The sequence below is a fragment of the Scophthalmus maximus genome, chromosome 12 (genome assembly GCF_022379125.1).
Source record: "Scophthalmus maximus strain ysfricsl-2021 chromosome 12, ASM2237912v1, whole genome shotgun sequence".
NCBI lineage: Eukaryota > Metazoa > Chordata > Actinopteri > Pleuronectiformes > Scophthalmidae > Scophthalmus > Scophthalmus maximus.
In genome coordinates, this window is record NC_061526.1 from 9,876,395 (window position 1) to 9,891,482 (window position 15,088).

Here is a 15,088-nt window from a genome sequence, read left to right on the forward strand (position 1 = left end):
GGATGATGGTCTGTTCATGAAGTCAACACCTGTTGCCAGGAGACGAGTGCAGGACGAGAGGACACGCGACGTTGCCTGATTCAGAGCTTTTCATTCCACAACACGGTGAAAGCAGCAGATTGTTCGGCCCCGTTTGAACAGAAGCAGAGAAACAAACAAACTGAGCCAAAAGGAAACGAGAAGAAACGTCAAGCGACTTTTCAAGAACGAGAAACAGAAACTCTTTGGTCGGCGACAACTTGAAAGTTTGGCCTGAAGATGGCGCTAGAGGAGCAAATCTGGCCACGCCCAGTTTGAGCGTTTGGCACGATGACTCCAAATGAAGCAGTTGTCCGCCGCAGATAGAGCCAAGATGGCCGACCGCGTGACAGCACGAGCACGAGCGCCAGAATCTGTCGGGTCAAATCCTTTCAATCAACAGCTGTTGTGATGAACAAACGAGCCAAAGACAGAAAGAGGATGAAGATAAAGTTATCATCAAACTTATTATAACTTCAAACAAAAACATAAAAAATGAACAACAGCATGTGACGCCTGACGAGAGAGAGAAGAACATGCTGATGAATATTAAACCTTTAATCTCTTCTCACACGGGAAGGTTCGACAGAAACTCGTCCTTCACTTTCTTTTCTGAAAACATAAACGATATCAACGTCACACTTTTAAAATAAAAGAATTTTGGGGGGGAAATATTCTATAACAAAAATAAAGAAATTTCCTTTATTTGACTTTAAACTTTGGTTTACACTCAGTTCCTTCAACTGACGATTCATCTGAGGGCAGAGGGAGGAGCCTCTCAGCGCTGACTCCTCCCTCCCTCCCTGACTCCTCCCCCTCAGTCAGTGTCTCTGGGTCTGAGTGACGGACATCCCGAACAGCCGCCGAGTCGCTTCTCCTTGGCGTCGTAGTCGAAGTGCGGCAGGACGACGCTGCCCTCCGCTTCACTCTTGGCTTCGCTGGACGCTCGCTGCTCCTCCACGGACATGATGTGCTTCACCAGACACGTCATGGCCGCGTCGATGTTGGTGTTGTCCTGCAGAGAGAGGTCAAAGGTGAAGGGTCACAGGGCCACACTTTGATTATTATCGTAAAAAAGACAAGAAACGATTCCAACTTGCATCTTCAAACGACAGATCTACTGAGCACAGATCTTTGTGAATTCTGACGAGCAAAGCATTCTGGGTAAATGACAGTTGGCTGGACGTTGAACTTCCGTCACGGTTACGTTTGGTTTTTGGTTCTGTGGTGTGAATGTGGCACTTCCTGTGAAGAGACTTGTTGCTGGGAACAGTCTAGTGATGATGAGACGTGTGAAGACGCAAAGACGGACGAGAACGAGGAGGAAACACGAGCGGACGAGAGCGACGCCGTCGCCGACGCCAGCTCTCACCTTGGCCGAGGTTTCAAACCAGCCGACGAATCCGTAGTCCCTGGAGAAGTTCTCCAGTTTGGGCAGTTTGGGGCAGAGGCCGTGACGCCGCTGGTCACACTTATTGGCCAATAGAACGGCTGGAACTGGCCTCCCGTTGCCCAGGGCGACCTTACGAAAGTAAGCGCACCATCAGTGTTGAGTTAAACAGTTCTGTTTTAGACACATTTTACTGCTATGTTCCCTTCCTCCTCTCCTCCTCCTCTCCTCCTCTCCTCCTCCTCTCCTCCTCCTCTCCTCCTCTCCCCCTCTGCTCTCCTCCCCCTCCTCTCCTCCTCCTCTCCTCCTCTCCTCCTCTCGTCCTCCTCTCCTCCTCCTCCTCTCCTCCTCCCTTCCTCCTCCTCTCGTCCTCCTCTCCTCCTCTCATCCTCCTCTCTTCCTCCTCCTCTCGTCCTCCTCCTCCTCTCCTCCTATTCCTCCTCCTCCTCTCCTCCTCTCTTCCTCCTCTCCTCCTATTCCTCCTCCTCCTCTCCTCCTCTCCTCCTCCTCCTCTCCTCCTCTCTTCCTCCTCCTCTCCTCCTCTCCTCCTCCTCTCCTCCTCTCGTCCTCCTCTCGTCCTCCTCCTCTTCTCCTCTCCTCCTCCTCTCCTCCTCTCATCCTCCTCTCCTCCTCCTCTCCTCCTCTCCCCCTCTCCTCCTCCTCTCCTCCTCTCTCCCTCCTCTCTTCCTCCTCTCCTCCTCCTCTCGTCCTCCTCTCCTCCTCTCCTCCTCCTCTCCTCTCTCTCCTCCTCTCCTCCTCTCGTCCTCCTCCTCTCTTCCTCCTCTCCTCCTCCTCTCATCCTCCTCTCCTCCTCCTCCTCTCCTCCTCTCATCCTCCTCCTCTCCTCCTCTCGTCCTCTCTCCCTCCTCTCGTCCTCCTCTCCTCCTCCTCTCCTCCTATTCCTCCTCCTCCTCTCCTCCTCTCCTCCTCCTCCTCTCCTCCTCCTCTCCTCTCTCTCCTCCTCTCCTCCTCTCGTCCTCCTCCTCTCTTCCTCCTCCTCTCCTCCTCTCCTCCTCCTCTCATCCTCCTCTCCTCCTCCTCCTCTCCTCCTCTCTTCCTCCTCCTCTCCTCCTCTCGTCCTCTCTCCCTCCTCTCGTCCTCCTCTCTTCCTCCTCTCCTCCTCTCCTCCTCTCTCCCTCCTCTCGTCCTCCTCTCCTCCTCCTCTCCTCCTCCTCCTCTCCTCCTCCTCTCATCCTCCTCTCCTCCTCCTCTCCTCCTCTCCTCCTCCTCTCCTCCTCCTCCTCCTCTCCTCCTCTCGTCCTCCTCTCGTCCTCCTCCTCTCTTCCTCCTCCTCTCCTCCTCTCCTCCTCCTCTCGTCCTCCTCTCCTCCTCCTCTCGTCCTCCTCCTCTCTTCCTCCTCCTCTCCTCCTCTCGTCCTCCTCTCGTCCTCCTCTCCTCCTCTCGTCCTCCTCTCTCCCTCCTCTCCTCCTCCTCTCCTCCTCTCTTCCTCCTCCTCTCCTCCTCTCGTCCTCCTCTCTTCCTCCTCTCCTCCTCTCTCCCTCCTCTCCTCCTCTCCTCCTCTCTTCCTCCTCCTCTCCTCCTCTCGTCCTCCTCTCGTCCTCCTCTCCTCCTCCTCTCCTCCTCTCCTCCTCCTCTCTCCCTCCTCTCCTCCTCTCCTCCTCTCGTCCTCCTCTCTTCCTCCTCTCCTCCTCTCTCCCTCCTCTCCTCCTCTCCTCCTCTCTTCCTCCTCCTCTCCTCCTCTCGTCCTCCTCTCGTCCTCCTCTCATCCTCCTCTCGTCCTCCTCTCATCCTCCTCTCCTCCTCCTCTCCTCCTCCTCTCCTCCTCTCATCCTCCTCTCGTCCTCCTCTCCTCACCTTCGAGTCCAGGTCTCCCTTCCACTTGAGGACGGCCTGGAACGTGGACAGCCGCGTCATGTCGAAGACGACCAGCGCCCCCACCGCCTCTCGGTAGTAGACCCGGGTCATGTTGCCGTAGCGCTCCTGCCCTGTTGAAGAGGAGAATCACCACATGTGACTTCCACCTCTGAGGGAGGTCAACACATCACACAGAGGTCGTCTGAGTGACTCGGACTACAGATGAGACAGATTGAGATCAACGAAATAACAGACCAACTGAAAATAGAGACAAGGGAACGTTCTTCTTCTTCTTCTTGCTCTGTCACGACACAAACTCTTCATTTGAAAACTAAAGCCTGACAACACCAATACAACAACACAACGACAACATGACAACAACACAACAACAACATGACAACAACACAACAACAACACAACAACAACACGACAACAACACGACAACAACACGACAACAACACAACATGACAACAACATGACAACAACATAACAACACAACAACAACAACATGACAACAACACGACAACAACAACAACAACAACATGACAACAACACAACAACAACACAACAACAACAACATGACAACAACATCACAACAACACGACAACAACACGACAACAACACGACAACAACAAGATGACAACTCAACGACAACACGACAACAACACGACAACAACACGACAACAACACAACGACAACATGACCACAACACGACAACAAGATGACAACATGACAACGACATGACAACAACACGACCACAACATGACCACAACACGACAACAAGACGACAACATGACAACGACATGACAACAACACGACCACAACATGACAACAACACGACAACAAGACGACAACATGACAACGACATGACGATCCACTTCTCCACAGACAATCATTGTGCAGACGACCTCTCTGACGCTCAGCGAGACGGGACAGAACTTCCTGTGTCCCGTCTCGCGTGTGTCTTCATGACAAAACGTTCATTGGAGACATTTCTCCTGGTGAAGGATTGAGAAGCGTGTGACATGTTAAAGTGAGTCTCCAGGAAACAAATGGAGTCAGTGTAATATCGTGTGTGTGTGTGTGTGTGTGTGTGTGTGTGTGTGTGCAACTGAATGAGTAAGTCTTTATCCTCGAAGCTAACTTCCTCCACATGATCCTAATATAGTGTTGAATCAGCAAGAGAACATCTGACACACACACACACACACACACACACACACACACACGACCTATAAAAACCGCTGATGAAAATAACCGTTGGTCTTACACGCCCAAAACCACACACACACACACGCACATGCACGCACACAAACACACGCACACACACGCACACACACAGCGTGTCTGACAGCAGATAACATCTTTGAACAACAGTGAGAGTGAGACTCTGTCTTCAATACAACATGAACGTTAGTCCAACAACAGTTTAGATCTTGGAGTCGATGAGTTCGTCCTGTTCGGAGACAAACAGCCACACCAGCTGCTCCGTCCAATAGGTGCAGTGTCCTCCAGCTCTGAGTCAGGCCACGCCCCCTGCTCCTACAAAATGTGGTTACTTCTGATGGCGCCGGTGCAAGTTCACCACAGTGACGTATTGAAGTTTCAGGTGCGACGTCATTCTGCCCATCATCAACAATGATTCTGACGCCGTCATTCAACAAACAACAACTCCACAGTGACGCTTCAAATTCCCTGTGGATCGTGACTATTGGACGAAGCGACTGGACAAAGGGAGCAGATGGGACCAAAGTTCACTCCTTCATGCAAATGTACTTGACAACGCTTATCAGCTGTCGTGTTGCTCAAAGGCGGAGTTCGCTCGGCAGGAAGCTACTGTAGAAGAAGACGGGAGCTAAACCGCAGTGTGTGTTTGTGTGTGTGTGTGTGTTGGGAAAGGTATTTCCAAAAGAATGTGAAATCTAATTACACGCAGCCAGAGAAAGTTTTATAAGACGAATACAAAGAGCTTTTCTCTTGATAGCAGCTAATCTGCTGAGCCGTGCGACGCATTAGACTCTGGACCGCTGCTGCCGAGGAAACGCTGGTCAGTAGCAACATGACCGACCACGTCTGCATCACGCACCATGATCTTCTCTGTATCACGCACCATCATGGATCACACACCATCATGGATCATACACCATCATGGATCACACACCATCATGGATCAGACACCATCATCTATCACACACACCATCATGGATCAGACACCATCATCTATCACACACACCATCATCTATCTCACACACCATCATCTATCACACACCATCATCTATCACACACACCATCATCTATCACACACACCATCATCTATCACACACCATCATCTATCACACACACAATCATTTATCACACACACCATCATGGATCACACACCATCATGGATCATACACCATCATGGATCACACACCATCATGGATCAGACACCATCATCTATCACACACACCATCATGTATCTCACACACCATCATCTATCACACACCATCATCTATCACACACACCATCATGGATCACACACCATCATCTATCACACACACCATCATCTATCACACACCATCATCTATCACACACCATCATCTGTCACACACACCATCATCTATCACACACACCATCATTTATCACACACACCATCATCTATCACACACACCATCATCTATCACACACCATCATCTATCACACACACCATTATCTATCACACACCATCATCTATCACACACACCATCATCTATCACACACACCATCATCTATCACACACCATCATCTATCACACACACCATCATCTATCACACACACCATCATCTATCACACACACCATCATCTATCACACACACCATCATTTATCACACACCATCATCTATCACACACACCATCATCTATCACACACACCATCATTTATCACACACACCATCATCTATCACACACACCATCATGGATCACACACCATCATCTATCACACACCATCATCTATCTCACACACCATCATCTATCACACACCATCATCTATCACACACCATCATCTATCTCACACACCATCATCTATCTCACACACCATCATGGATCAGACACCATCATCTATCACACACACCATCATCTATCACACACCATCATCTATCACACACCATCATCTATCACACACCATCATGGATCACACACCATCATGGATCACACGCCATCATGGATCACACACCATCATGGATCACACACCATCATTTATCACACACACCATCATCTATCACACACACCATCATCTATCACACACCATCATGGATCACACGCCATCATGGATCACACACCATCATGGATCACACACCATCATCTATCACACACCATCATGGATCACACACCATCATCTATCACACACAGCATCATCTATCACACATCATCATCTATCACACACCATCATCTATCACACACACCATCATGGATCAAACACCATCATCTATCTCACACACCATCATCTATCACACACACCATCATGGATCACACACCATCATCTATCACACGCCATCATGGATCACACACCATCATCTATCACACACCATCATGGATCACACGCCATAATGGATCACACACCATCATGGATCACACACCATCATCTATCACACACCATCATGGATCACACACCATCATCTATCACACACCATCATGGATCACACACCATCATCTATCACACACCATCATGGATCACACACCATCATGGATCACACACCATCATCTATCACACACCATCATGGATCACACACCATCATCTATCACACACCATCATGGATCACACACCATCATGGATCACACACCATCATCTATCACACACCATCATGTATCACACACCATCATGTATCACACACCATCATCTATCACACACTATCATCTATCACACACCATCATCTATCTCACACTATCATCTATCACACACCATCATCTATCACACACCATCATGTATCACACACCATCATGTATCATACACCATCATGTATCATACACCATCATGTATCACACACTATCATCTATCACACACTATCATCTATCACACACCATCATCTATCACACACCATCATGTATCACACACCATCATGTATCATACACCATCATGTATCATACACCATCATGTATCACGCACCATCATCATCTCTGTATCACACCATCATGGCTGCATGTGTCAGCAACATGCAGCCGACGAGTGAGGAGAGGCAGGCCGACGAGGTCACGTGGTTCATTGCAGTGAGTTGATGACTTCAACAGTTACATCACATCCTAACCCCTTAAGGACCTCAAGGACCTCAAGGACCTCAAGGACCTCAAGGACCTGTGTCTGATACCTGGGGTCCCTCAGGGCTCTGTCCTGGGCCCCGTCCTCTTCTCTCTGTACACCAGCTCATTCGACTCAGTTTTCCTCCCATATGCAGACGACACCCAACTCGTGGTCCTTTCCACAATATGACAACAGGTGGCAGCACAATCTCTGCTGGACGTTGACGCTCCACCTGAAGCTCAATCTGGACCCAGATGTTTCTCATCACCATGGCCACTCTGGTGATGAAGCTGCTGTGACTCTGGACGACCAGATGTTCTTCTGCAGATTCATCCTCCACCACATCAGGACGATTCGTCTGTTCCTCGTCGAGAAGATCGACACAGGTGTTGGTGCAGGTTCGTGTCAACTCACGTCTGGACGACTAGCTGCTCTGCCCACATGTGACCTCCAACCTCTGCAGCTCATCCAGAATGCAGCGGCCCGGTTGGTCTTCAACCTGCCACCGCTCCTCCTCCTCCTCCTGCACTAGCCGGACCGATGGAGGCTCGAATCCGATTCAAGACTCTGGTCCTCGCCTACCGAGCTGCGAATGGTTCAAGCCCGTCCTACATCCAGAACATGGTCCGACCTTCACCTCAACCCGTCCACTCCGCTCTGCTCCTCCCTTTCCGCGAGGGGGCGGAGCCACCGCTCATCTACATCCTGTCTGTTTTCTGTCCCCGTTGACATCAGGACAGAAGAAACACTTCAACGCTTCTGTCGCAGACTGAAAACTCACTCGTTTAATTCATTATTAAATCCTTTTTTTCCAAAATTAGTACTTGAAGCTGTTGTTTGTTGGAAGAATCAACCTGTGAGATATTAAATTGACTTTGACAGCTCTTAGATTATTACAGCCACTTTCATACTGACGTATATTTATTCTGACGTGTTCCATAAGAAATAACTATGTACGAGTATTTGAAGTATATATGTATCATGACGTCTGAGTCTGCCAACAAACTATACCTGTTCCTAATGCACTTTATAAATATTAAATTATAGCGTCACCCACCGGCTGCTTACTTCAGAATGGATTTTAAATATTATTTCATTAGTTCATAAATCTCCAACGTGTACATCAGATGATAATGTGGATATGTTTCAAGGTAAACTCAAAGACCTTTTAAAAAGTCAAGCTTTTAATTCGATTTTTTTATATTTGAATTATTCATTTATGTCTATTTATCTATAAATATTAGACGGTTTCATGCTTTTCCTCGTTTCAAACTTTTACTCAGTTCCTGATATTTTTGCTTTTGGTACGTTTGTGTGCCAAATAAAGTGCTGGACAAATAAAGTCTGACTGATTGATTGAATGTGATCCAAAGATAATAATCATAATATGAACTGATCAAAACTCCTCTAGCTTCGTCCATCACATATTCTTTTGAATACAACTCATTTCATCAATCAAGAAACTACATTTTCTCCTGTGCACATTTATAATCCAAGGACACAGCTGTACAAACTGAAAAGATGACTCATAATATCAATATCACATGTGCTTTTCTTGAACTCTATGTAAATCTACTGATGTTGAAGAGCCAGTTCTGTCGGGACGGTTCCTACCCGAGGCCAGTGACGCTCACCTGTCACCTGTCACATGAGCACGTGAGCTTCATGTTGTAATGACGAGCTGCTCATAGAAACAATCTGCGGTCAGTTGTACAGTAACTTATCTCGTGGAGCTTCTCTCTCTCTCTCTCTCTCTACGCACCGGCGATGTCCCACAGCTGCAGCCGCAGCACCGTCTTCTGGTCCCAGCTCAGCACCTTCAGGGCGAAGTCCACGCCGATGGTGGCGCGGTAGTGCTGCGAGAAGACCTGGTGCACGTAGCGCTTGATGATGGACGTCTTCCCGGCGCCCAGGTCCCCGATGACCAGGACTTTGAGCAGCCGCTCGTGCTGCATCGCTGCTGCTGCTGCTGAGGAAGAGGAGGTGGAGAGGGAGAGGAGAGGAAGAGGTGGAGGAGGAGAGGAGAGGAGGAGGAGGGGAGGAGGAGAGGAGGAGATGGAGGTGGAGGTGGAGAGGAGGAGGGGAGTAGGAGAGGAGGAGATGGAGGTGGAGGTGGAGAGAAGGAGAGGTGGAGATGGAGAGGAGGAGCGCGCGTCTGCAGGCGAGTGGCACAGCGACGTCTCCAATTATTACGCGCTGCGCATGAGGAGGACGCGCGGAGCTGCGGAGGGTTTGTCCACTCGCGGTGAGTCTGCGGTCATGTGTGGAGGCAGAGACTCCTACTGACAAAATAAATGAGTGAATAAACGAGTCGTGTGGCAGGATTTTAGTTCTGTGAAAGAAAAAATGATCTAGAAGTTAAAAAAGAAACCCTAATACGCACCAAAAAGAGAAGAAAGAAAAAAGGATATTGTGAGAATTACAGTTTCTTTTCAAGTAGATATGGGCGGCCCGTGACGTCAACAATATTAAAATAAATTAAAAACGACGTGAGTTGAGTCCAGGAGGTCGAGAATCGTCTGGTGTCGCTGCGCGTAAAACCTGCGGACGTCATGTTGGACAAGTGAAGAACTGGTGTCTGTGGACCGCTGCAGAGGACGAGGGGGAGGGGGAGGAGGAGGAGAAGAAGAAGAAGAATAAACAAACAAGACAAACCGACAGTTTGTTCGGTCTGTTCCACCCGAGGGTTGTGTGAACATCTGCTCCACTGTTCGAGCCCAGAGGAGACTGCGTCGGAAGACCACGCCCCCCTGTCATTGTCAGTGTCAGTGTGTGTGTGTGTGTGTGTGTTCATGTACAGCCATCTTTGTGAGGAACACCGCGGGTAATTTATCTTTTGAGTGAGGACCATTTTGGAAAGTGAGGACATTTAGGCTGGTCCTCGCAACTTCAAGGGGCTGTTTGAGGGTTAAGACTTGATTTTAGGGTTAGGCATTTAGTTGTGATGGTTAAGGTTAGGGTAAGGGGCTAGGGAATGGGTTATGTCAATGGGGGTCCTCACAAAGATAGCTGTACAAACATGTGTGTGTGTGTGTGTGTGTGTGTGTGTGTGTGTGTGTGTTGTTTCACAACAGAATCCAACTCACTCAAATCGAATCAAATGATTCTATTATTCCATTACTTCTAACTTTCCTCTATTGAGGATGAAACGTGGATCTGAACTCTGAGTTCTCGTGTTTCTCCCTCGCAGGAAAGTGTTGTAGTAAAACAATCCCCTTCAAACTTTAACAATATTCTGTACAAATCTTGGTCACGGGACCAGACGGTGAATATCTCATGTGTCACATTTTCACATTCTGGTTCAGTTCCTCTCCATTGACGTTAAATTCAAAGACGTTAAATTCAAAGACGAGACAATAACAACACGTTGTCTGAAGATGATAAAACAACATTAAATCAAACCTGTCGATCAGCAGCATGACGGAATCAATATGTATGGATTTTCCTTTGCTGCATTAAAGATCAATAACTCTATAGGGTTGTGTGAACATCTGCTCCACTGTTCGAGCCCAGAGGAGACTGCGTCGGAAGACCACGCCCCCCTGTCATTGTCAGTGTCAGTGTGTGTGTGTGTGTGTGTGTTCATGTACAGCCATCTTTGTGAGGAACACCGCGGGTAATTTATCTTTTGAGTGAGGACCATTTTGGAAAGTGAGGACATTTAGGCTGGTCCTCGCAACTTCAAGGGGCTGTTTGAGGGTTAAGACTTGATTTTAGGGTTAGGCATTTAGTTGTGATGGTTAAGGTTAGGGTAAGGGGCTAGGGAATGGGTTATGTCAATGGGGGTCCTCACAAAGATAGCTGTACAAACATGTGTGTGTGTGTGTGTGTGTGTGTGTGTGTGTGTGTGTGTTGTTTCACAACAGAATCCAACTCACTCAAATCGAATCAAATGATTCTATTATTCCATTACTTCTAACTTTCCTCTATTGAGGATGAAACGTGGATCTGAACTCTGAGTTCTCGTGTTTCTCCCTCTCATTTCATACAGTAGTTCATCACCATACAGTTGCTCCTGATACACGATGAACATGTTTGTGTTATTCATCCTCAAAGACCGAAACTATATTTTCAACAGATGGTTTGTGGAAAAAACTTCTTGTTTTATCAACTTGAAAGAAAAACTGTCAGTCGAACGCAGATTTGACTCCAGCGACACTTTTGTCATCGAGTTCCAAAGTTTGTCAGCGAGTTGATTATCAGACTAGAAATGGTGTTATTAGTGTAGTTGAGGACAAATGTTTCTTAAATTAAAAAAAAAAGAATAAACCAGAAAGACAAACTAGACCTTATAGTAAAATTCATGCGACTGCTCATTTGTGGAGTTTCACAGATTCATGTTGAAGAAAAAAATGTCTCATCTCTACACGTGATCAACTCTTATAAACCTAAGACAATATTCAGATTCAGAAAAGTGGATCAAATATTGAGACCGCTTAAAAAACCTCAAACAAAAAATAAAACCTCATGACACACACACACATACACGATTCATATTATGTGTTTTTAAAAAAAACGACACCTCCCACTTTGCAGCGCGTCCACTTCCGTGTATGCGCACTGGTCCATGCGCATATGGCCACATCGCAGCGTCTCTCCTGAAAAGAGCAGCTGATGGTTTTTATATCTGGACTTTGTGTTTCTGAATCATTCTCTTCCATCTCATATCACGAGACTGGGTTTATATGAATATAAATACATATATCTATTCATATAAACTCACTGCAGATACTTTATAGACAGCCTCTTGTACTTTAAGTAATCGGATGATCCTCTCCTCTCCAGGTTCCACTGCTGCGCCCCCGCTCGGAGCTTTACGGTAGTGGTGCTGATGCGGGATGAGTCAGGCGATGTGATGATGATGATGATGATGCTGCCGCTGCCATTTCATCAGCAGCTCGAGCCCACAGAGCGCAGACGGACGGACGCGACACCGCGGGGTTCCCCTCCCGTCCTGCCGTCGTAGAGCTCCATCCATCCGGCCGGTAGGAAGCGCACATCCTCGGGGGCGTTGTTCTGTTGGCACCTGCTCCGGGAGCGGCTCTTCTCCTCCGCCTCGACCGGGCCTGACGCGGCCCTGAGTCCGGGGCCTTCACACCCGAGCTCCTGATCCGCGGTCATCGCCGCGTCACGACGCACATCGAGTCCCGCGGAGGCCTCGTGTTTCCTCCCGGATCGACCCGGCTCGTCCGACCCGTCGGTGCCACGATGGAGCCCGCGTCCGGCCGGTCCTGGGCCTAGAGAGTCCGCTCCTCCTCCTCCAGCACCGACAGGTCGTCTGATCATAATCATAAGCATCTGAATATGGCTCAGTCCCTTGACCGTAATGACGTCATGAGTATACATCAGTGTGTTTGAGATGTGGACGGGTCGGTGAGAGATTCGGTCCCTGATGTCTGATGGGAGTCTGGTCCCTGTCTGCGGGTCTGATGGTCTCAGTCTCACGTCGAGATGCTTCACTTCGTGTGAAAAATCATGATCACTTGCAGGAAAGTGTTGTAGTAAAACAATCCCCTTCAAACTTTAACAATATTCTGTACAAATCTTGGTCACGGGACCAGACGGTGAATATCTCATGTGTCACATTTTCACATTCTGGTTCAGTTCCTCTCCATTGACGTTAAATTCAAAGACGTTAAATTCAAAGACGAGACAATAACAACACGTTGTCTGAAGATGATAAAACAACATTAAATCAAACCTGTCGATCAGCAGCATGACGGAATCAATATGTATGGATTTTCCTTTGCTGCATTAAAGATCAATAACTCTATAGTTTGACCCATTGAGGTTTTTATTACATGAAAATCTCCCCTCGACCAAAATAATATTATTGATTATAATTTGAGAAGTTTTCTCAGAGACGATTTGAAGATGGAGCGATGACGGATTATTGTAAAGAGACGTATTCTGTAACTATTCTAGAGTCTTTACTGGAGTGAAAGTACAAGAGTACTACGAGCTAAAAGTATCCACAGTAGTATTTATCTTTATATACAGTATAATAAAGGACAGGAAATTCATAATTTCTGACTAAATGTAAAATTTTAAGCGGCATTTTGGGAAATAATCTGACAGATTGGACACAGTTATGTCTTTGTGTTGTAAAGAAACTTATTCTGTGGAAAAGAAGTTGAAGACATAAACTCTGTAGGTCGTCACTGGAGAATCATGCTTAAATATTAAAGTCATATTTGACTGAATTATTGATCGAGGTCGAGGCAGAAGCTAACGTGTTTATAATAAATCAATTAATACGGATTTACTGTAGTTCTCAGATAAATGTAGTGTAATAAAAATGTATGAAGTAGAGACTTAAATATAGTTAATGTACTTAATGTTTTGTCATAATTAATGTTTTGAGAGTTTTGTTTGCATCTTCAGCCAATTTCAGACCCGAACTCCGGGAAACGGGACCTAAGTGTGAAAAAGGGTTAGGGTTAGGCCAATAATCCAAAAAGCGGCATATTAAAAACATCAGTTGAAGCATAAGAGGCTTTTCTCTCATATCTCGTGGTTTGAATCGAATCATGGAGCGAATACAAAGAGTCGCAGTGACGTGTGTGTGGTCGTTTAGAAAATGGGGAGCTCAAATAAAGCGATCTGATTGGTTCATAGTCGTGGTTTAAATGAGCGTATACCGAGGCTATGACGTCGAATCAGTTGTCACAGGTTCGTATCCCTCTGAGGAAGTAACGACGTGAGCAGCGACGGAGCGAAGTTGAGGAAACGTACGAGGCTCAAAGGTCACGGAGAGGTTGTAGTTTTGGAATGGGCTGCGGCCCACAGTCTCTCTGAAGAACGCTACAGTGTGTTGCATAGCAACCGCCGAGCACAAAAAATAAACTTTTTTGACCTAATAAGAAAAATCCATATTGTAAAGTGAGTCTATTAATTTTATTTCGCCGAACTTGTAACTGTTCCATAAAAGCTACAGCTGTAATTATAGAGCGCAGACCCGTCGTAATGTACACGGCCACTAGAGGTCGGAGGTCAGAAGTCAGCGGTGGACCTGGTGAAATGATTCAATGTATTTCCTTATATTCTGTAAAGTCCTCGTGCTGATTCTTTGTTCATCGATCATTTGATGCGCTCCGAGGCTAAAACAGCACGTGTGTCGTACCTCCTGTCACCAGTGGAGGCGCTGTTGTAACAACCATACAGACAGAGTTCGTCTGACATGAACATTAATAAATAAGATGCACATTTACTAAAGAACTAGATGTTTAATTTAACATCAATATCAAGCTACACGGAGTTCACATACATCATGAATCCATATAGATGCTTTCAGCTCCTGTAGTTGTCAAATGTATAAAAATAATCTAATGTTGATTTTCTCTCTATGTCTCTTTCGGTTTCTCGCTCACTGACCCACCCACCGACCGACCGACAGGCAGACAGACAGACAGACAGACAGACAGACAGACAGACCCACCGACCGACCGACAGGCAGACAGACAGACAGACAGACAGACAGACAGACAGACCCACCGACCGACCGACCCATCGACCCACTGACCGACCGACAGGCAGACAGACGGACAGACAGACAGACAGACAGACAGACCCACCGACCGACCGACAGACAGACAGACAGACAGACAGGCAGA

At 47.2% G+C, this 15,088-nt stretch overlaps 1 protein-coding gene and 1 long non-coding RNA gene across 5 annotated transcripts; one reads left to right on the forward strand and one right to left on the reverse strand.

Annotated features, from left to right (window-relative positions):
• Positions 1 to 690: 690 nt before the first annotated feature.
• Positions 691 to 12,325, reverse strand: zgc:162171 (uncharacterized protein LOC565931 homolog). 4 transcript variants are annotated; one of them, XM_047336118.1, is made up of 5 exons: positions 12,199 to 12,325; positions 9,238 to 10,063; positions 3,224 to 3,354; positions 1,391 to 1,540; positions 691 to 1,033 (listed from the first exon to the last, which is right to left on the reverse strand). In XM_047336118.1, the coding sequence occupies exons 2-5, from the start codon at positions 9,428 to 9,430 to the stop codon at positions 836 to 838; spliced, it is 672 nt and encodes a 223-aa protein (XP_047192074.1). In that variant the 5' UTR covers positions 9,431 to 10,063; positions 12,199 to 12,325; the 3' UTR covers positions 691 to 835. The 4 variants fall into 4 exon arrangements, with proteins under 4 accessions (XP_047192074.1, XP_047192075.1, XP_047192076.1 ...); XM_047336119.1 differs by lacking the exon at positions 12,199 to 12,325 and having other exon boundaries at positions 9,238 to 9,754; positions 9,859 to 10,418; XM_047336120.1 differs by lacking the exon at positions 12,199 to 12,325 and having other exon boundaries at positions 9,238 to 9,757; positions 9,859 to 10,418.
• Positions 9,588 to 14,917, forward strand: LOC118320463. The gene is made up of 3 exons (XR_004796322.2): positions 9,588 to 9,720; positions 12,261 to 12,748; positions 14,872 to 14,917. It is a non-coding gene; the product is annotated as an uncharacterized LOC118320463 (long non-coding RNA).
• The last annotated feature ends 171 nt before the right edge of the window (positions 14,918 to 15,088 follow it).